General features: G+C 42.1%; 1 protein-coding gene across 3 annotated transcripts in view; it reads left to right on the plus strand.

Moving 5' to 3' along the window:
- Window positions 1-22,123, plus strand: part of LOC135542171 (contactin-4) — a 116,344-nt gene extending 94,221 nt beyond the window's left edge. For all 3 annotated transcript variants that reach the window (XM_064968915.1, XM_064968914.1, XM_064968916.1), the window contains 12 exons: window positions 7,335-7,462; window positions 8,082-8,254; window positions 13,272-13,389; window positions 13,834-13,992; window positions 14,374-14,523; window positions 15,351-15,421; window positions 16,001-16,235; window positions 16,350-16,465; window positions 17,017-17,197; window positions 19,599-19,711; window positions 20,655-20,823; window positions 20,981-22,123. In XM_064968915.1, the coding sequence (XP_064824987.1) occupies window positions 7,335-7,462; window positions 8,082-8,254; window positions 13,272-13,389; window positions 13,834-13,992; window positions 14,374-14,523; window positions 15,351-15,421; window positions 16,001-16,235; window positions 16,350-16,465; window positions 17,017-17,197; window positions 19,599-19,711; window positions 20,655-20,823; window positions 20,981-21,066 (1,699 nt within the window). In that variant the 3' untranslated portion in view covers window positions 21,067-22,123. The remainder of the gene's footprint in view (window positions 1-7,334; window positions 7,463-8,081; window positions 8,255-13,271; window positions 13,390-13,833; window positions 13,993-14,373; window positions 14,524-15,350; window positions 15,422-16,000; window positions 16,236-16,349; window positions 16,466-17,016; window positions 17,198-19,598; window positions 19,712-20,654; window positions 20,824-20,980) is intronic.
- The last annotated feature ends 1,883 nt before the right edge of the window (window positions 22,124-24,006 follow it).

The following is a 24,006-nucleotide window of genomic DNA, read 5'->3' on the forward strand; positions in this document are numbered from 1 at the left end:
TGAGAGCTTATTCTCACCAGCAGTATTCTGTTTATTGTACTCCTCTCACACCCCGGCATATACTCCCTCCAATTCTGCATCTTTAATTTGGGTGGTGTGGTTGAGTCAGACGGATTGTGAACAGGAGCCTTGGTGATACTGCTCTGTTATTCTCCTTAGTCTCCTGCTTTAGGGCTGTGGCCCAAATCAATATGTGCTGCCACATTTCCATAGTATTTCCGTAACTCAGTGGTCCTGCCTCAACATGTGAGCAGAGCGATTGATTAGTTACTGTATCATATTCCACAGAGCGGTCATGGGAGAAAAGGAGAAATAAGTGATTACACAGGCTGTGCATCTGGACGAGAATAGAAAATGCACGGCGTGGAACGGCGTTTCTTTCTTAAAGCAGATAGTTCTTTACGTTTTGTATTTGTTTTGCAGCTCATTGCCCCTCAGGTCATGTTCTCAACGCGCCTCCATCACTCAATGTTTGATATTTTTGTCAATAAATCAGCGCAAAGCACCCTGTGTCAGACATGCTCTCTGGGTCTCAGCTCAGCTGGAGTGAATACGTATTTATTTTTAAGAGCTGCAGTGAAATTGTTTGATTTCTGAGCTTGCAGCTCACAGCCTCTGTGTTTGATGTGCTGTATCAGAAGGTCACGATAGCTAGGAGTTCTCAGCATCACTTATGCATGTGTTTACATTGTGTTCGTTCTAAAATAACGTACAAGCATTAGACACCCCGTGGCCTCTGGTGTTTGTGGAATATGGCAAACAATGAATAGAAACCACTGCTTTGTTATGAGGTTGCTTTTGTGATGTATGACGTAAGCCACTTTTTTAATCTAGTTTGTAACACTTTACATAGTTGGGGATTATGTCGCAAATAGATTAAGTCAATAATATCAAAGAGAACACTGGTCCTAGAGCTGGGACGATAAACAGAAAAATGATTGACACCGACCGTACCAACCATTTATCGAGGACATTTTACTGTCATGATAAGTAGCCTATACTAGTGAAATGTGAAGATTTCAATGAAATACTGTAAGTCTGCTTATATCGGCTACAATGGATAGTTACAATGGATAGTTACAATGGATAGTTACAATGGATAGTTACAATGGATAGCTACAATGGATAGTTACAATGGATAGTTACAACATTCAAAGTAGTAGTAGTAGTTCTAAGGGTACGGTAATAATTCAAAAGTACACTCTTAGAAAAAAGGGTTCCAAAAGGAGTCTTTGTCTCCATAGGAGAACCCCCTTTTTAACCTTTATTTAACTCGGCAAGTCAGTTAAGAACAAATTATTATTTTCAATGACAGCCTAGGAACAGTGGGTTAACTGCCTTGTTCAGGTGCAGAACGACAGATTTTCATCTTATCAGCTCAGTGTTTCGATCTTGCAACATTTCGGTTACTAGTCCAATGCTCTAACCACTGAGCTACCTGCTTATCCATTTAGAACCCTCTGTGGAAGGGGTTCTACATGCAACTCAAAAAGGATCTACCTGGAACCAAAAATGGTTCTTCAAAGTGCTTTCTAATGCGAGGAAGAAGGAAGGAAGAACCCTTTTAGGTTCTAGATAGCACCCTTTAAAGTGTAGGCTAACCGGTGCACATTTGTTATAAACTTATCCTTCCATTTATCGTTATTGTGATATTTCAGTCAATTTATAGAAATATGGAGAGAGAAAAAATTGCCCAGCTCTTAATGGTCCCTGATTAGTATTTCAGTCATGTGCCTTTCAACCATTGTTGCTCTAGTTCCCTTGGTTTCTCAGTCCATACACCCAGCTACAAGAGAGATGGCTCTCTAGTCCTATCTGCTTTCATTACCGTTTGGAAATGTATTTTAGTGTTTTGATAGGATCTCACACATGGGGGATTTTCATGAAATTGAATACATAGAATGATCCTCTGGAGGAAGGATTTTTTACATGTTTTTTAAAACATTTGTATCTAAAAGTATAATTGAGAAATAATTAATAAAATTTGGCATATTTATGACATTTTGGCCTCGCCCAGGCCTTCTTTAAGTCCATAATGTTTCATCTGTAGGTGCTACAAAGCAGAATTCAGGGGCACACAAAGCTTTACTGCATGCTCTGTAATAGATGTCGACCAATTATGATTTTTCAACGCTGATACCGATGCCGAATATTGGAGGACCAAAAAAGCCGATACCGATTAATCGGCCGTTTAAAAAATAAAAATGTATTTGTAATAATGACAATTACAACAATACTATTAATTTTAACTTAATATAATACATCAATAAAATCAAGTTAGCCTCAAGTAGATAATGAAACATGTTCAATTTGGTTTAAATAATGGTTTAAACAAAGTGTTGGAGAGGAACGTAAAAGTGCAATATGTGCTATGTAAGAAAGCTAATGTTTCAGTTCCTTGCTCAGAACATGAGAACATATGAAAGTTGGTGGTTCCTTTTAACATGAGTCTTCAATATTCCCAGGTAAGAAGTTTTAGGTTGTAGTTATTATAGGAATTATAGGACTATTTCCCTCTATACCATTTGTATTTCATTAACCTTTAACTATTGGATCTTCTTATAGGCACTTTAGTATTGCCAGTGCAACAGTATAGCTTCCGCCCCTCTCCTCGCTCCTGACAGGGCTCGAACTCGCAACACAACGACAACAGCCACCACATCGAAGCATCGTTACCCATGCAGAGCAAGGGAAACAACCACCCCAAGGCTCAGAGCAAGTGAAGTTTGAAACGCTATTAGCGCGCGCTAACCAGCCAGCCATTTCACTTCAGTCACACCAGCCTCATCTCGGGAGTTGATAGGTTTGAAGTCATAAACAGTGCAATGCTTGACGCACAACGAAGAGCTGCTGGCAAAACGCACGAAAGTGCTGTTTGAATTAATTTTTACGTGCCTGCTTCTGCCTACCACCGCTCAGTCAGATTCTTAGATACTTGTATGCTTGTATGCTCAGTCAGATTATATGCAACACAGGACACGTTAGATAATATCTAGTAATATCATCAACCATGTGTAGCTAACTAGTGATTATGATTGATTGTTTTTTATAAGATAAGTTTAATGCTAGCTGGCAACTTACTTTGGCTTACTGCATTTGCGTAACAGGCAGTCTCCTTGTGGAGTGCAACGAGAGAGAGGCAGGTCGTTATGGCGTTGGACTAGTTAACTGTAAGGCTGCAAGATTGGATCCCCCGAGCTGACAAGGTGAAAATCTGGCTTTCTGCCCCTGAACGAGGCAGTTAAACCCACCGTTCCTAGGCCGTCATTGAAAATAAGAAGTGTTCTTAACTGACTTGCCTAGTTAAATAAAAATTAAATGAAGGTGCAGTAAAAAAATATATTCTAAAAATCGGCACCCAAAAATACCGATTTCCGATTGTTATGAAAACTTGAAATCGACCCTAATTAATCAGCCATTCTGATTAACCGGTCAACCTCTACTCTGTAATATGAGTAATATTTGCACAATGCCTTCGGGGGTACGTCAAATAAAAATGTGATTCATATTACTTTTTTATTCACATTGTCAAACAGTCCATTTATATTTTCCAACGGAGCTATACATTGGGTGATGGGTTTTTTTCTCACCTGAGCAGCCTCGTTTCATTGGAAAAACATTTAATCAAACCATCTAGTGTTTAGAGAAATAACAACGCAATGTCAAATACAGGTAGAGGTACAGGTAGAATAGTCAAATAATTAACAACCAATCACATTAACCGTTACTCTCTCGCAGGAATTCCACTAATGGTCCGTATGTAGCCAAACGTAGCTGCTGCTCATGTTGGTAACTGTACTGATGGCGCAAAAGCCATGACAGGGAGACATAGTTGAGTGGTAACGCGCGTGCAAACAGTTGCTTCCGACGCCATTTGGGTACACTGCAGCGTCCATCGCTGCCAAGGGAATACCTGAAAGCTTGGAAGACATTTTGGACACCACAGTGAAAAGGGTTCACTTTGTTAAAGCAAGGCCCCTGAACTCTCCTGTATTTTCTGTGCTATGCAATGATATGGGCAGCGACCATGTAACGCTTTTACATACAGAAGTGGCGCTGGTTATCAAGGGGCAAAGTATTGACACCTATTTTTAAATGAACCTCTAGCATCGAGCAATCCCGTATCCGGGAGCGTAATCATAGCCTCAAGCTCATTAGCATAACGTAACGTTAACTATTCATGCAAATCGCAAATGAAATGAAATAAATATATTGGCTCACAAGCTTAGCGTTTTGTTAACAACACTGTCATCTCAGATTTTCAAAATATGCTTTTCAACCATAGCTACACAAGCATTTGTGTAAGAGTATTGATAGCTAGTATAGCATTCAGCAGGCAACATTTTCACAAAAACAAGAAAAGCATTCAAATAAAATAATTTACCTTTGAAGAACTTCGGATGTTTTCAATGAGGAGACTCTCAGTTAGATAGCAAATGTTCAGTTTTTCCAAAAATATTATTTGTGTATGAGAAATCGCTCCCTTTTGTTCATCACGTTTGGCTAAGAAATAAAACAGAAAATTCAGTCATTACAACGCCAAACGTTTTTCCAAATTAACTCCATAATATCGACAGAAACATGGCAAATGTTGTTTAGAATCAATCCTCAAGGTGTTTTTCACATATCTATTGGATGATAAATCATTTGTGGCAGTTGCCTTTCTCCTCTGAACCAAATGAAAAGTGGACGCAGCTGGAGATTGCACAATTATTTCGATGGAGGACACCAAGCGGACACCTGATAAATGTAGTCTCTTATGGTCAATCTTCCAATGATATGCCTACAAATACGTCACAATGCTGCAGACACCTTGGGGAAGGGACAGAAAGTGTAGGCTCATTCCTGGCGCATTCACAGCCATATAAGGAGACATTGGAACACAGCACATTCAAAATCTGGGGCATTTCCTGTATGAAATTTCATCTTGGTTTCGCCTGTAGCATTAGTTCTGTAGCATTCACAGATAATATCTTTGCCATTTTGGAAACGTCGTAGTGTTTTCTTTCCAAAGCTGTCAATTATATGCATAGTCGAGCATCTTTTCGTGACAAAAAATCTTGTTTAAAACGGGAATGTTTTTTTATCCAAAAATTTAAAAAGCGCCCCCTATATGAGACAAGCTTAAAGTTCGTTACTGACCAGAATTTTCACTTGTCTGACCGCTTGCATGATGACATGCTTCTCACACAACTGGCCTATCCGGCTGATGTTTTTACTCGCCTGAATGATCTGAATCTAGGACAACAGGGACTCTCCGCCACTATATTCAATGTGCAGGACAAAATTGAGGCTATGATTAAGAAGTTGGAGCTCATCTCTGTCTGCATTAACAAGGACAACACACTGGTCTTTTCATCATTGTAAGATTTTTTGTGTGCAAATGAACTCAAGCTTACCGACAATGTCGAATGTGATATAGCGAAGCACCTGAGTGAGCAGGTACTTTCCCGAAACGGATGACACAAACAACTGGATTCATTATCCCTTTCATGTCCTGCCTCCAGTCCACTTACCGATATCTGAACAAGAGAGCCTCATCAAAATTGCAACAAGCGGTTCTGTGAAAATGTAATTTAATCAGAAGCCACTGCCAGGTTTCTGGATTGGGCTGTGCTCAGAGTATCCTGCCTTGGTAAATCGCACTGTTAAGACACTGATGCCCTTTGCAACCACGTATCTATGTGAGAGTGGATTCTCGGCCCTCACTAGCATAAAAAACTAAATACAAACACAGACTGTTGGTGGAAAATAATTTAAGACTGAGACTCTCTCCAATACAACCCAACATTGCAGAGTCATGTGCATCCTTTCAAGCACACTCTGCTCATTAACCTGTGGTGAATTATTCACAATTTTCGATTAAAAAATAAGGTTTATATGTAAGATAGTTAAATAAAGAGCAAAATTATTGATTATTATTATGTTATTATTATTATTATTCCCATGAGCCGGGTTGTGACAAAAACGCACACTCATTCTTAGGTTAATAACTGTATCGTATAGTGTGTGTGTGTAGCAGGCTTACAATGATGGTGCTAGAGGGGGTACGCAGCTGGAGGTTGAATATTTGAAGGGGTACGGGACTATAAAATGTTTGGGAACCACTGGTGTAGATGAAGGGGAGTCGACAAATTAAAGAAGTGTTTTTAAGCCTTGAGACAATTGAGAATGTGTGCCATTCAGAGGGTGAATGGGTAAGACAAAGTGTATATATATTTTTTTATAACTTTTATTTAACTAGGCAAGTCAGATATGAACAAATTCCTATTTTACAATGACTGCCTACCCAGGACAAACCCTCCCCTAACCCGGGCAACGCTGGGCTAATTGTGTGCCTTCCTATGGGACTCACGATCACAGCCGGTTGAGATACAGCTTGGGATCGAACCACGGTCTGTAGTGACAGCTCTAGCATGGAGATGCAGTGCCTTAGACCGCTGCGCCACTCAGGAGCCTTTTATTTAAGTCCCTTTGCACGGAGTAGGGTAGTAGGTGCCTGGCGCACTAGGTTTGAGTGTGTCCAGAACTCCTGGGTTTTTCACACTCAACAGTTTCCTGTGTGTATCAGGAATGGTCCACCACCCAAACAACGTCTAGCCAACTTGACACAACTGTGAGAAGCATTGGGGTCAACACAGGCCAGCATCCCCTGTGGAATTCCTTCCACACCTTATAGAATCTATGGCCCTGGCGAATTGAGGCTGTTCTGACGGGAGAAGGGGGTACAACTCAATATTAGGAAGGTGTTCCTAATGTTTTGTACACTCAGCGTACGCCAACATCCCTCCATCGGACCATTCTATGGATTGTATTTTGTGAACATTTCTAAAACCATAGTCTTTTTTTGTGCTGGTTACGTGAGGAATCACTCACATGTTGTATAACGATAAGGCTGCAGGTAAAGATTCCCATTAGTGAATCATCTCTCCCCGTTATGCTGCTCTCTTCTCCTTCCCCTGTCCTCATTTTGGCCTTAGTGTCCCGCTGTGTATCCTATTAAAATACGCATTTAATCTTTTGTGCTGTCAATAGCATGGCGACCCTACAGCAAATCTGTTCTGCTTCAACTAAGATAATTGCTCTCTGCAAATGTGCTTGTAGAGAATTCAATCTTCCAGATAATTACGTTTTTATTCATGAAATAGTTGTCATTCAAACTACAGCATGGATATCGGAATGGATGTGATATGAAAGTGTTGATATAATTGTATGCTTATCCTCATTTATCAATCACTAATATAGTATTTCGAATCCCTATATAGCCCAGTGAGGGCTATCAAATCATTATTGATCCTGATAACAACAGCTGTCTGTTCTTTCATTCTTGTCAGACGGACCATCATGGGGGATGGAACTCTCCGTATCAGCAACATCAGCGAATCAGATGGAGGGAGGTACACCTGTGTGGCCAGGAACCCCTTTGGGACATCAAGCAGTACTGGTACTCTGGTGGTGAAAGGTACTTTTCCGGACACAGATTTCACTACCTTTTAAGCAGATGGTTTAAACCTGTTTAGAGAAAGGAAAAAAATACTAAGCCAAGCATGAAATTGATAATGAAATGTATAGTTGTTTTATGTTCCTGCTGGTTTGACAGAAACATAACTCATCCTTGGTTTTGTCAGCTGTGAGTTATTGGTCACACAGCGGAGGGTAGAAAATCCCTATATCTATAGTAGTGAGGAGAGAGATGTTCTGTTCCATCCAAGTCAGACATTGCATGTTAATTTTAAAAGACCTGCTGCGGCATACTTCAATGTGGCTATTCTAATAACTGATGGTTATACATGGATTATTCATTTTTTTCCTTAATTTGACACCATGATTGCATTTAGTTGAATTATTCAGTCTCAAGACCATATCAATAAAACATCATGAAAAAAAACATGTAATAGGATTGAGAGGAAGACACTTCCCAATGGGAGCAATTTAAGATCAATTTGTTACATTAGTAGTAGGGGAGGCTGCCACTGCATTGAAACATCTTGTCTAAAGTACATTTTGTCCAGCAGCAGGTTTATATTCATATTCAAGGGAAACATGATCCTGTGTGTTTGTTTTTCTGTATTCTCAAATAGAGCCAACCAAGATAACAGTTCCACCGCTGAGTGTGGATGCCACTGTGGGAGAGAGCATCGTGTTGCCATGTGAAGTGTCTGGAGACTCCTCCCTGGATCCCACCTTTAAGTGGTTCTTCAACGGCAAACTCATCGATTTCAACAGACAGGACCACTTTGAGATGATAGGAGTGGTATGTACCTTCTACCTGTACTGTACAGGAGACAGCACACAGTAGTCTCTTCTCACAAGCTTCATAGCATGGACAGTAAAAGCAACACCTTATATGAACATGTTAGAATATTTACAACCTCCACACACAAGCATCCTGAATTGTACATTATCATTACACCAACACCTACAGTGTGTTCAGAAAGTATTCACACCCCTTGACTTTTTCCACATTTTCTTGTGTTACATTTAAAATGTATTAAATTGAGATTTGGTGTCACTGGCTGTAACGGCGTTCTTCGTTTGTCGAAAGAGAGTCGGACCGAAATGCAGCGTGTTGGTGACTCATGTTTTTAATGGAACAAATGATGATACACGAAATAACAAAAACAACAAACGGAATGTGAAAAAACCTATACAGCCTGTCTGGTGAACACTAACACAGAGACAGGAACAATCACCCACGAAATACAAAGTGAAACCCAGGCTACCTAAATACGGTTCCCAATCAGAGACAACGAGAATCACCTGACTCTGATTGAGAACCGCCTCAGGCAGCCAAACCTATGCAACACACCCCTAATCAACCACAATCACAATGCCTACAAAAACCCCAATACAACAACACAATAACATAAACCCATGTCACACCCTGGCCTGACCAACTAATTAACGAAAACACAAAATACTAAGACCAAGGCGTGACAGAACCCCCCCCCCCCCCAAGGTGCGGACTCCCGGACGCACCTCAAAACCATAGGGAGGGTCCAAGTGGGCGTCTGTCCATGGTGGCGGTTCCGGCTCGGGACGTGGACCCCACTCCATAAATGTCATAGTTCCTCCCCTTCGCGTCCTGGGATGATCCACCCTCGCCGCCGACCATGGCCGAATAGTCCTCACCCAGAACCCCACTGAACTGAGGAGCAGCTCGTGACTGAGGGGCAGCTCGGGACTGAGGCAGCTCGGGACTGAGGGGAAGCTCGGGACTGAGGGGCAGCCCAGTACTGAGAGGAAGCCCAGTACTGAGAGGAAGCCCAGTACTGAGAGGAAGCCCAGTACTGAGATGAAGCCCAGCCAGGCAGTTGAATCCGGCAGATCCTGGCTGACTGGCGGATTTGGAAGAGTCTGGTTGACTAGCAGATCTGGAAGAGTCTGGTTGACTGGCAGATCTGGAAGAGTCTGGTTGACTGGCAGATCTGGAAGAGTCTGGCTGACTGGCAGATCTGGAAGAATCTGGCTGACTGGCAGATCTGGAAGGGTCTGGCTGACTGGCAGATCTGGAAGAGTCTGGCTGACTGGCAGATCTGGAAGAGTCTGGCTGACTGGCAGATCTGGAAGAGTCTGGCTGACTGGCAGATCTGGAAGAGTCTGGCTGACTGGCGGATCCTGGCAGACTGACGGCTCTGGCTGCTTCATGCTGACTGACGGCTCTGGCTGCTCCATGCTGACTGACGGCTCTGGCTGCTCCATGCTGACTGACGGCTCTGGCTGCTCCATGCTGACTGACAGCTTTGGCAGCTCCTTGCCGACTGGCAGCTCCTTGCAGACTGGCAGCTCCTTGCAGACTGGCAGCTCCATGCAGACTGGCAACTCCATGCAGACTGGCAGCTCCTTGCAGACTGGCAGCTCCTTGCAGACTGGCAGCTCTAGCTGCTCCATGCAGACTGGCAGCTCTGGCTGCTCCATGTAGACTGGCAGCTCCATGCAGACTGGCAGCTCCATGCAGACTGGCAGCTCTAGCTGCTCCATGCAGACTAGCAGCTCTAGCTGCTCCATGCAGACTGGCAGCTCTAGCTGCTCCGAACAGGCAGGAGGCTCCGGCAGCGCTGGAGAGGAGAAAGGCTCTGATAGCGCTGAACAGGCGGGAGACTCCGACAGCGAAGGAGAGAAGAAAGGCTCCGACAGCGCAGGAGAGGCGAGGCGCACTGTAGGCCTGATGCCTGGTGCTGGCACTGTTGGTATTGGGCCGAGGACACGCACAGGAAGCCTGGTGCGGGGAGCTGCTACTGGAGGGCTGGGGTGTGGAAGTGGTACTGGATAGACCGGACCGTGCAGGCGCACTGGAGCTCTTGAGCACCGAGCCTGCCCAACCTTACCCGGTTGAATACTCTCGGTCGCCCTGCCAGTGCGGCGAGATGGAATAGCCCGCACTGGGCTATGTAGGCGAACCGGAGACACCGAGCGCAAGGCTGGTGCCATGTAAGCCGGCCCAAGGAGACGCACTGGGGACCAGATGCGTAGAGCCGGCTTCATGGCATTTGGCTCGACGCTCAATCTAGCCCGGCCGATACGCGGAGCTGAAATATACCGCACCGGGCTATGCACCCGCACTGGGGACACCGTGCGCACCACTGCATAACACGGTGCCTGCCCGGTCTCTCTAGCCCCCGGTAAGCACAGGGAGTTTGCGCAGGTCTCCTACCTGGCGTAGCCATACTCCCTGATAGCCCCCCCCCCAAGAAATTTTTGGGGCTGATTCCCGGGCTTCCATCCACGTCGCCGTGCTGCCTCCTCATACCAGCGCCTCTCCGCTTTAGCCGCTTCTAGTTCCTCCTTGGGGCGGCAATATTCACCAGGCTGAGCCCAGGGTCCTTTTCTGTCCAGTTCTTCCTCCCATGTCCAATTCTCCAAGTGGTGTAGCCTCTCCCACTGAAGCTGCTTCTGTTGCCTCTCCTGTGGCTCCTGCCTGTTAACACGCTGCTCGGTCCGTGTGTGGTGGGTGATTCTGTAACGGCGTTCTTCGTTTGTCGAAAGAGAGTCGGACCGAAATGCAGCGTGTTGGTTACTCATGTTTTTAATGGAACAAATGACGATACACAAAATAACAAAAACAACAAACGGAACGTGAAAAAACCTATACAGCCTGTCTGGTGAACACTAACACAGAGACAGGAACAATCACCCACGAAATACAAAGTGAAACCCAGGCTACCTAAATACGGTTCCCAATCAGAGACAACGAGAATCACCTGACTCTGATTGAGAACCGCCTCAGGCAGCCAAACCTATGCAACACACCCCTAATCAACCACAATCCCAATGCCTACAAAAACCCCAATACAACAACACAATAACATAAACCCATGTCACACCCTGGCCTGACCAACTAATTAACGAAAACACAAAATACTAAGACCAAGGTGTGACACTGGCCAACACACAATACCCCATAATGTCAAAGTGGAATTATGTTTTTACACATTTTTACAAATTAATAAAAAAGGAAAGCTGAAATGTCTTGAGTCAATAAGTATTCCACCTCTTTGTTATGCCAAGCCTTAATAAATTCCAGAGTAAATATTTGCCTAACAAGTCACATAAGTTGCATGGACTCACTCTGTGTACCTCACACATACAATGATATGTACGGTCCCTCAGTCGAGTAGTGAATTTCAAACAGAAATGTAACCACAAAGACCAGGGAGTTTTTCCAGTGCCTCGCAAAGAAGGGCACCTATAGGTAGATGGGTAAAAAAGCAGACATTGAATATCCCTTTGAGAATGGTGAAGTTATGAATTACACTTTGGATGGTGTATCAATACTCCCAGTCACTACAAAGATACAGGTGTCCTTCCTGACACAGTTGCTGGTGAGGAAAGAAACCGCTCAGGGATTTCACCATGAGGCTATTGGTGACTTTAATACAGTTAAAGAGTTTAATGGCTCTGATAGGAGAACTGAGGATGGATCAACAACATTGTAGTTACTCCACAATACTAACCTTAATGACAGAAATAAAAGGAGTAAGCCTATACAGAATACAAATATTCCAAAACATGTATCCTGTTTGCAATAATGCACTAAATTAAAATTAAAACACTTTTGTAAAACTGAATACAAAGTGTTATGTTTGGGGCAAATCCAACACAACACATCAAACATTGTGGTGGCGGCGGCATCATGTTATAGGTATGCTTGTCATTGGCTAAAACTAGAGGTTTTTTTAGGATAAAATAAACAGAATAGAGGTAAGCACAGGAAAAAATCCTAGAGGAAAACCTGGTTCAGCCTGCTTTCCAACAGACACTGGGAGGCAAATTCACCTTTCAGCAGGACAAAAACCTAAAACACAAGGCCAAACATACACTGGAGTTGCTTACCAAGACAACATTGAATTGTTCCTAAGTGGCCTAGTTAAAATTTAGAATTAAATCGGCTTGAAAATCTATTGCTGTATAGTAATGATCAAAAACCAATTTGACAGAACTTGAAGAATAAAACAAAATTGTAATGTGCAAATATTAAACAATCCAGGTGTGCAAAGCTCTTAGAGACTTACCAGAAAGACTCCTAGTTGTAATCGCTGCCTAAGGTGATTGTAACATGTATTGACTTAGCGGGGTGAATATTTCTGTGTTTCATTTTCAATAAATTTGCAAACATTTCTAAAAACATGTTTTCACTTTGTCATTATGGGGTATTGTGTGTAGATGGGTGAGAAAAACAAATATTTAATCCATGTTGAATCCCGACTGTAACACATCAGAATGTGGAACAAGTCAAGGGGTATGAATACTTTCTGAAGGCACTGTTCATCTCAGACAAGACTAAGGCATTTAACATGGAGACCTGGCCAGGTAAAACCTGTGGACATGAAGATTAAAACAACCAGTCTGTTGCTGATCTTATGAGTAAATCACCTGACACTCCAGTGAACAAAGGCACACAAATCTGTCTGCCTACAGGATTTATCCTCTGGTCTGCTGAGCACACAAAGACCCTGCACTAAAACGGCCTGTATAACACTGACATTTTCACTGTGAGCATCATTTGGCAGAGCTCTTAAACTTCAGGAAGTGTTTTTTTTGTTTTTAACACAAGGAGTGTTGAAATCAGTGTCGCTCCAATGTTCCTACCTGCTCTTTTCTCTCACTGCTACTGCAATAGCATACTTGGGATAAAAAAATATATATCATAATGTATAAGTGGTATGAAAGGTGCTACACAGCTGGAAAAAAAAATATACATTGAATGACTGTATTTTGAGACACTAGTATTGTTGATAAATTGCACACTTTTTCTGTTCTATTGTCATCAGGGATCGGCTGGTGATCTGATGGTCAGGAATATTCAGCTAAAGCATTCTGGGAAGTATGTGTGCATGGTACACACTGTGGTGGACAGTGTCTCAGCAGCAGCCCACCTGATTGTTAGAGGTACGCACACACTTCCTTCCTCCCTGTGATGATACTTTGGTTTACTGGCATACTGTAGCACTCATAGAGATATACCATATCTAGGGTAGCACTCATCTAAAGAGGAATTAGAAAACCTCAGACATGATCACCCGTTCTATTAATTCCCTTTACTTCAGCCAACTATTCTGGGTGACATTCATTCAGTGTTAAATAATGACTACAGGAGCATCTGAAAATCAATGCATAAATTTTCCTCTTCTCCTTCGTTTTTGAATCCTTTTGTATTTCCCCTCATCAACTGAAGGATCTTTATCTCTGCTGTGTGAAATATTAAATGTCTCTCTCTTTTGTGGGCAGACTGCTCTAACCTTGCCATCCTTTTTTTGGGCTGACACAATAGAACTATTTGACAGTGGTTGTCCTTGTCTCCTTGTTCTGTGCCTGTGCTGCTGGTTATTTCAGGGCCTCCCGGTGCCCCAGAGGGCCTTATTGTGGGGGAAATCACTGACTCCACTGCCCAGCTCTCCTGGGAGTCTGGGCCTGACCACCACAGCCCTGTCACCACATACAGCATCCAGGCCAGGACCCCCTTCTCCATAGGCTGGCAGGCCGTCAGGACAGGTAGCTACAATGCCAGCCCATCCCTCACAGACACTGTTTACAGATGTAGGATCTTAATTTGATCACCCTGTTGCAGGAGAACGTTCTTGCAATGCAGGACATGTAGAACGTGTAGTGTATTTGAGGTTTAAAAAGGCTTCTGAAGTTTGTAATTTCCCCTTTAAAATGTCTGTACTATCAGAATAATGTGGGAACAGTCAGCTTTGGGGATGAATGATGTGAACAAGAGTATTTATCTTTAATCATTCGTTATCTTGGGGGCCTTCTTGGATAAGTTATATTGACATTAATTGTATCACAGGCAGTCTTTGATAACATGAATGTGTTTTGTTGGTGGATGAGAATCAATATGTATTTAAATTCTAAATTCTTTAATCCTAGTTCCTGATTCTGTGCCTGGACAGATGTTTCATGCAACGGTGATAGATTTGAACCCCTGGGTGGATTACGAATTCAGGGTGGTGGCTAGCAACAATGTGGGTGTTGGAGAGCCCAGCATCCAATCCAAGCAGATTCGAACAAAAGCGGCAGGTACATTCTCATTTCTCTTTTTCCTCTTGTGGTGAATCTATCAACCCCACGGTGGAAATGTAATTTAACGGTCTGATTAGTTTCATTTTGCATGGAGTGTTCCGTTCAGCCCCTGATGAATTTCACCACGTAGAACCCACATACACTTTTCACGCCAGTCCACTGGTTATTGTGCCTTTCTCATCGCTAATTACGTGTAATGAAGACAGAATCATCTCTGCTCCAATTTGACTGACACAGAGACAGATGTTAATAATTGACCTAATGGGAAAAGAAAGTGAGAGATAATTTATTTGTGTGTTTAGGCCACATGGTCTATCTATCCATGTGGATATTGACACTCGAAACTTTTGCTTGTCAGATTAGAACTACCGAGCAGGAGGCATCATACCTTTTATAGCATTCCGACGCTGTTCACATCAGCACTCAGGAATTTCTGCCATGATTAATTCATGTCAGCAGCATCAACAGGAGTGTGAAATAACCACGCCTGCCATAAGGCAATGACTTGAAAGTGTCTATTCTGAGTGGGTTAGCAGAGTGCTTCCGCCTGGCCCACTGAATCACAAGGGAAGAGTATTCCTGCAGTGTGATACACTGCAGTAACAGCAGTAGCGTGCACTGGCGCTCGTGCCAGTATCAACCCTAATTTAATTACATCAAAAAGCTAAGCCTTTGCTTTGAAACCGTACAAGGATGAGGGGCACTATGATAGTGACATCAAGGCTTCCGTAGGGTTTCGGAGTAGTAGGGATTCAAATACATGCCTTTGCTCCGAGGAATACACAAACTTATATTGGACACTGTTGTTGTTTTTGTCCATCCAGTTCCTGAAGTAGCACCAGGTAATGTGAGTGGAGGAGGAGGAAGGCGGGGAGAACTGGTTATCCAATGGGAGGTAAGCTTGCTGATCATCACGGTCTTATAAGAATACATCTTTGTTATGACAGATCAGTGTTCCTTCCTTTCCTTTTTAAAATTATTTATTTGTTTTTCCTTGTATGTCAAGGACAATTACAAGATACAATACCTACAAATATGTACATTTCAAATCACTCTTCTGACATGAATGGGGGGGGGTTTGACAGAATTCTCTACGGCGATGCGACTTCAATTAAATGGGTTTAAATTAAAAGAAGAGCTGTCTCGCCTAGCTATTTGCCTGTTCCAAATGGCTCCCCTGGTGTGTAAATCAAAATGCAGATGCAGAGATGGTGGAAATTGTTTGTGCATAAATCTAGGACGATGTCTCAGAATGGATGTTTCTGTGGGTTTTTTAAAGGGAATGAACTTATCATGCAGAATGTGTATATACTGTGTATATCTTTGGATATAATGCATTGTGTTGGGGTTGTGGTATTTCACTGTTCAGAATTTGACACTTCCAGTTGAGGTAGTCATTTGATATTCAGTTCAACCAATGGGAAGGGATAAGAATTGCTACAATTTATGCAGTCAAATTGTCTCTGTCTCATAGCCAATACCAGAGGAGCTACAGAGTGGAGAGGAATTTGGATACGTTGTGGCTTTTCGTCCTCTTGGTACAAGCACATGGAAGCAGACTGTGCTGGCTTCACCTGATGCATCGAGATACACCTTCAGGAACGACAGCGTCCCTCCCCTCTCCCAATTTGAGGTGAAAGTTGGAGTCTACAACAACAAAGGAGAAGGCCCGTCTAGCCATGTGGTTGTAGTGTATTCCGCAGAGGAAGGTTAGTTATTTTGACTATTTCTCAAGATGCTGATGAAATGGAAGCTTTGGGTTAGTTTGACTTGAATGTTTACCATTCTCAATAATGTCCTTGGTCTAAATTTGTCATGTTTAGAGCCCTCTGAACCCCCGTCCAGAGTGTGGACCCGGACGCTGTCAGCCTCTGAAATCGAGGTGTACTGGGAACCCATTACCAAGACAGCCAGCAGTTGGAAGATCATTGGATATGAGGTATGAAAAATATCCAAAGAATCATGATGCTGGTAGAGAGCAGAAAACAGCATGATAGATACAGTATTATCCTCACAATGATTGACTCAGCAATAGGTTGGCATGCATTTAAATAGAACTGCCAATGGCAAAAACGTGGCATTTCCCCTCCCCCGAAAAATACCTTGGGATACAAAGGTATATTTCTCACCATCTCATCGAGAGTGAAGAGGTCTGTCCACAGCTATTCAAGTCTCCCAAGGAGCCTAATACGCTGGCTGCTTCCCTCCTTGAGTAGTGTTCTATAAATCACCCCTCACAAGTGTGAACATCATATATCAATTTCCTCCACAACCAACACTGTCCCTAATGACGGAACACCCTAAGGATCCTTGCCCATTTTCCCCTTAGTATATAGCCCAGAACTGTCTGGCTGTAGAGAAGGCCCAGGTTGCTTGACCCCCATTGTGAACCTGGTTATCAGGTCCACAAACAACGGTGCTGGACGTGTCTCTAATCCTGTTTTAATGCTGTCGGGAGGTCTGGAATAACCTTCATGTCTTTGGTTCCAGGTCCTTTGTTGGGAGGAGGGGATGCAGGAGAGTGATGCTGAGATGGTGAGGGTCACAGACACTGCAGCCCTTCTCTCTGGGCTCAAGGGCAGTACTGTGTATCTGATCTCAGTCAGGGCCCAGAACAGCGCTGGAGCAGGGCCTTCTAGCCCCGCAGTCAACGTCACCACCAAGAAACCACGTGAGAATTCTCTAAGATGGAACAGTTGTCACATGCAATTTGAGCATTTTTCTCTCTACAAGTTTGCTTTCACGTATTTGAAGCCTGTGTATCCAGCAGAGGTTAACATGAATGGAATTGTGGTGGAATGTAGCAGTATACAGTACAAGTTCAATGGCTTTAGAGCCTCTGTGAATACTCTACATCAACAGCACTGCTGAGACAAAACATCATCATCTGAGTAAAGATTTGACTGCATGTTAACTGCAAGACTAACGAATTGAATTGGATTATGTCATACCTACAAACATGTGAATTAGCAGTGTAGTGGCCAGAAATGTTTTATGTATATATTATACATCACGTGCGACTAATAAGACTATGCGATTGGCCTATTTAAATGTTTATCTGACTCCATAAAGATTATGAGCAATATGCGAGAGTTGAGTTACAGTAATAGGCAAATGAAGGAAGGTCCGAGACTGGATTCCAAATACAAGTGTATTTTACTACTTTGTAAAATGAATGGATTCACATTCAAGGCATAAAGCTTACATAAAGCTTATGGTACAAGACATTAACACGCATTACAAGGCATTATTCTAAGCATGGTCAGTGAGAGAGACAGAAATCATAGCCTGAAAGGCCATGCCCCAAAAGTCCATGGTGTGGAGAGAGAAGGAAATACAGTGTCTCACCACAGAAGGTCAGGAACAAGTAGGAGATGGAAAAATGAATATTAATCTTTCATAAGCATCTGAGTTGTTTGGATTCAAAACCTGAGTTGTTGACCAATAGTATTACTGTAAGGTTAACCTCCAATCAGATATCAGACCTACATGATGTAACCTCTGCTTCTCAGAGGTGAGACAATTGGGGTTGGCAAGACCAACACAGAAAATGCTACATCTGTGCAACAACCCAGAGCACATTCTGGCATACAGTTGATAAGAAGAGTCACTTCTGGGGTTTTTTAATAAATAAAAAATGGGTGATAAGATGCTACTTTACCTTGACAACTCAGGGAGAGGAGGCGTGTTTATGAGCTCACAGTCGGCCCAGTCCTCGTGCAGCAGTCCATCTCAGCTGCAGTCAGAGCAGGAAATGTTCACCCCTCCGCGTCCAGACTGCAAATGAATCGCGTATGTGGGAAGCCGCCGCTGGCTGTTCCCGCCATGGCTTACATTCAGGGCGGGATGTAAATGTAAAAAACTAAACTAAAAAACAAACAACATATTTAGGGTATTTTTTACTCACTTTTTGTCTCTCCCACGACGTTATTCCTCTCTCCTACAGAGTCCATCACAATTACATGTACATGGCCAATTATGCAAATTAGGTAATGTCATTTAGCGACTTATAGCGACTTTTAGGACAGCCAATAGCTACTCTCCTAACTGAGGAGTTGGCAACACTGATCGTTACTCAAGGAGTGCAAATGTTGTTCTCGACCACGAGAAACTTGCGTTCAGTCTGCATGGTCAATGCAGCACATGCAACAATGTTGATGATTATGATGCCGTTTTCACTTTGCTTCTTAATATAAATACACTAGCATTCTATAATTACATTGTTAGTTTGTGTTTCTTACATCTGCAAACAGCTAGTTTGTATTTTTTTTTAGCAAGTTTGGCCTATATCTTGTTAGCTGCTAATCGCTAGTTAGCTGTGTATCTAGCTAGCTAGCTAATAAATGTACTGAGTCAGAGCAAACGTAATTAGCTAAACAGCCTGATAATACCAGTGATGGAGTAGACTTAAATCAGCATGTTGTTTGTGCAACAGTATCTTACAAATCAAAGAGGAATACGCAAAGCATGAATATGAGAACATGCAATGAATTCAAAGATTACAGGGTCCCCTATGAGACATATGATCAACAGTTTGGTTCCTACCCTGTTACAATAACTCCTCCCTGGCATCTACGTTCAGCGTCGTGTCAAACAACACTATGCAAAGTGCCTATAGAATTAGAATAATCATTCAACAGTTCACCCAAGTGTTTTGCACTAAATCGCAAGTCAAATCGCAATTGCAACATCTCAAATGAGTGCAGGAAATGCAAAAGTTTAATCAAACAGTATAAAACAAGTAGAATGGATAAAGATCCATTGAAATCACTTAGAATGTATGTGTTGCCACCCTAGGATCCTGCACTACCCATAAAGCAAACATAGAACTATTGTAATTCCAAAACATAAAATACCGTCCATTTTTTTAAAGATACCTTGATACGATATTTTGGCCATATCGCCCAGCCCTACATGGAAACAACATTGATTCAACCAGTGTGTGCCCAGTGGGTAGTTCCTTCAAACAGCAGTGATTATGGGGATGTTTAAAGTGAGAAAGTAATTTTTGAAGTAATTTCAGCTATTGACGGAATTGTACGTGATTAATTTGTGTGGCTTTATGATTTCAGCACCAAGTCAACCTCCAGGGAATATTGAGTGGAACTTGACAGACTCCAAGATCTTTTTGAGTTGGGAACATGTCAAGGCAATGGGAAATGAGTCTGAGGTGACAGGATACAAAGTGAGTGTTGTCAGTGTAATAGCAGGATCTTTGAAAACTAGGAAACAAATGCAGTTTGTTGGTTTACCTCAACAGCTGTCTTATCTATTAATGTCTCCCTGGTCACAGTGGAAGTATAAACCTCAGCACTTCCAGTGTCACATATGGATTGTCCATGCAAAATTGTGTGGACAATCCGTACAAATTTAAAAAGACTGTTCCTGGTGTTATGACACAAAACAAATCTGTTTCTCCATTGTTCTGGGTTTCCACTGAGTATGTTTGACTGAAGGTCTGCCAAGTTCTGATATGGAAACACACAACATGTGTCCTTGTGGAAAGCTGTTGAGGCAACACTTTCCCTAATGGCGTCCCTAATGGTGGGACGCCCAGAGGATCCATTCTTTCCTGCCTTTTGATCCCTCTGAATGCTCAGTAGTAAAAAGTGTTTGAACCTGCGTAACAGGAAGCGTTTCATGTCATCTTGAGTATCTGAACTCTGAGAGCATTCAGCAGAGGATTATGACTCAGAAAAGGTCCTGGTTCCTTTTAAAGTATTAATTTACAATGGAGCACCTTTCGCTAATTGATTGATCTGATATGGCTCAGAGATATGAAAGAGAATGTGAGGAAGCAGCTGAGTGCCTGTGAAGCTCCACACTCAGACACTAGCCTCCATGGAGCACCACGGGGGCCACACTAGCAACTCACACTATAATTTACAATTCCTGTCATCCTCTGGAAAGGGGCTTCTGAAAAATACAAATACAATTTCTTAAGACTATTTGGAAACACTTTTGTATTTTTTCCCCCAAAAATAGCTTCTCTTTCCACTCCCCAAATCAAAAACAATACAGTGGCATTATCCAAAAACGACTAATTTCTCATTTATGTCAAACTACTGTGTCACTTAAATTTGTATTATTGATATCAGATACCATGATATTCCCTCTCCCGTCTCTAGGTGCTGTACCGTCAGAACTGGCTTGGGAAGACCAGCGTTGTGGAGACCAACAGGACCAGCATGGCACTGCAGGTCCCCTCTGGTGAAGACTACCTCATTGAGATCAAAGCCCTGAGTGATGGAGGGGATGGCAGCAGCAGTGGCCCCATCAGGATACCAAAGATGTCCAGTAAGAGAGAACTGTTTTTGTCTTTCACCATTCACAGGATTCACTTTTGGCACAATTGATTCAAGGTTTCCAGAGTGCCTTCAACAAAATTCTGTCTCATAACGATGAATCCCACAGGTACTATGTGTTTGTTGATGAGTGTTTTTGTCTTTTTCAGGTCTTAACTCAAACGGCCATTTCAGCTCAGCTCCATGCAAGATTTGTGCAGTTGTGTTTTTTATACTTTCAAAGTTGACTTTATAAGACTTAAACATGTATTGCCTTTAATGAACTCTAGCTTTCAGAGTCAAGTACTCAGCAAAGGATGTGTTTTACGTGTACTTTTCACTTCTCAAGAATGTGAAATCAACAGCTAACTATTTAGAGTATTCAACGCAGCTGCATTGCCTTACTGTATGCATTTTTAAAATTAATTTGTCAACCAAGCTTTTGAGTGTTTTATGTCTAGATTTTATGCCGAAAGGATAGGCTTTTACATATGAGAAGATTGTCAATCCTTAGAACAATCTACATGAGATATTTATATGGCGGAAATATGAAAGTAATCAAATGAAAGCGCAAACATACCCCTTAATGATGTTTGTTATGTCCCTCAGTAATTACAAATCAAAATGTTTAGTTCCCCATGGCTGTGTCGAGCTTCTGTTTAGAATGACATGATGTCCTTTTCTAATGGTAGAGATACAGTACCTTGCCTATGTGTGCCTCATCCCTGTGTTTTGTTGTGACCTGTTTGTTATTGTAAATGTTCTGTAAGAATGAGTCAACTGTGGAAACGACCATGGTTCACTCCGAGGTTGTCCTTTAATTCCTTAATGAAGCACAGTGACAGTATGATCTGTCTGGTGGCCATCAACATTCCGCAGATTCCGTGAAAGAAAATTCACATATGCTATCGTCAACATTTAACAGTATCAAAGGGCGGCGCACAATTGGCCCAGCGTAGCCCGGGTCAGGGGAGGGTTTGGCCGGGGTAGGCCGTCATTGTAAATAAGAATTTGTTCTTAACTGACTTGACTAGTTAAATAAAGGTTAAATAAAAATATGACCACCACAGACATCTTGGATCAATATGCAGAACTATACAGAAAAACATGTTCATGTGCATTGATACAGTACCTGGGGAAGATTTTCTCAAACATTTTCGATTAATTCAACTCTTTCTCCATGGTTCTTAATCAAGATAGTTCAAGTTGTGGCTGAGTTGTGCTTGATAGGTGTTGCATAACTGTTTTAATACTATTGTATTAACAAACCAAATGTATCTCTGTGAGATGTAATTGAAAATGAATAAAATGTTTCAAATTGAAATGTCTATTTTTTAAATGTGTTTCAGTTCAGGTGTGTGTGCCCTTTTGAAAGTGCCAGGGAGAATGACAAACATCATTCACAAGGAGTCATTGTGACACCCTTCTGCACTAATGGTTACCATTCAGTTACCATGAACAGGTAGCTCACAACACTGACAGACAGCATGGTTGCTGTGCTTTCCCTTGCCAAGGTTTTTTTTTAACACAATCAACATTTAACTGAATGCTTTGGTCCTTGCTCAGCATAACAGATCCAAATCCAAATCCTGCAGTGTCTGTTCATGCAATTTAGATTGTTTTAATCAGAATTGAATTACCTGATTTTGATTTTATGCACTGCAACTTGCAGTGGACACTGACCCTACTAATGAAAGTGGCAGTTGCACTCACAAACGTTGTCCAGTGCTTTCCAGAGTGCTATTTTCCCCCAACACGTCATGATTACATAATGGTTTAGAGGACATTAGGGTTAACTGCTATGTCAATCGAGAATATCACTGAACCTTACTTGGGTTAGACCAGAACATATTGCTTAACTTCATGCTCTTGCTAATATTGCCCTATTATCAGATGCACTGATGTCAAAACATTGAGAAGTATCAAGAGGAAATAATGTCTCCCTTCATGCTAACCCAGGGTGGTATTTGTAAGCAGCTCAATACTGCTGAACGTATGGGTATTGTCTGGATATACCTTCCCCACATGAAACACATAACACATATCTATATGGTTGCCTGGAGACACTCCATTCAAAGTCTTGTGCACAATGATGGTTAATTATCAATAACTCAAGGTTAACCTCTCATGAATACAGAAATTATTGATTATTTTTCAGATACAGGACAATCAACCTTCAAAATGTTCCATGTTTTCAGAGGTCAGGTATGAACTCTGTTGAACACTACACTGCTACCATATGATTGAAGGCTCTCGTAATATTTTTTTTCCAATTAGAACAACTTTCTCAGAAAACAAATTGACTTGCAACAAGCAATTAGAATGGTAAATTCAGAGGTAAACATTCAGTAATCGGAATAGCGGGGGACAAAGGAAATCCACGGAACCGTTTTGAATCCAGTTAAATATTTGTCTAATTGTTGTTTCCTCCTGACAAACAATGTCATGTTGAATGCATGATATTGGCATGCTGATATCTGATATTGTATTTATTTATTTAGGACATATTGTACGTCAACGTGACAAGAGACAAATTGATCGGCGCACACACAGGAATGTACTTTATAATGTGCCAGGGAACATTTTCAATATGATGTTTAGGTCAGCAAACGATACATGAAGTTATGCGTACCACATGGCAGATGACATTTTCAAGACGAGGCATGACACAGGAAGACTAACACCATAGTAGAGGAAGTGCATTCCAGCCAGCCACACATTGGAATAATCGTATCAGGCTGGCTGACAGGTAAGTGTCTGGATATGGACATTAATCTCCTGAGAACTGCTCTAACTCTGTGGAATACCCAGGGATTTCATAGCAGACGCTAGGCCGCCTGAAAATAGAAGCAGGTCTGGAATGAAAGTAGAAGTGTACTTAAAATGTCCTTTGTCACGTTATGTTGCACAAAGGTACAGTATGTCTTAAATAACACAGAGAATTGATCTTGATCTCTTAACTAATTATTTTTTTCATCACTGTATACTATCAGTATTGTATGTCGATCATGAACTGTGAATTAATAGTACCGATGTCTTATCGTGGTTATTGCTTATTCATATCCTGAGAGGGACATACAATACTATACCTTCGAAAAGGTTGTTGTCACAGTAACACTGTGAAGAGATATGATGCAGACCTCCAGTCGGGGTTATGTTCCTCACTGAGAGAGTTTAGGTATACAGTATATGTGTC

The sequence above is a fragment of the Oncorhynchus masou genome, chromosome 6, assembly GCF_036934945.1.
Source record: "Oncorhynchus masou masou isolate Uvic2021 chromosome 6, UVic_Omas_1.1, whole genome shotgun sequence".
NCBI classification, from domain to species: domain Eukaryota; kingdom Metazoa; phylum Chordata; class Actinopteri; order Salmoniformes; family Salmonidae; genus Oncorhynchus; species Oncorhynchus masou.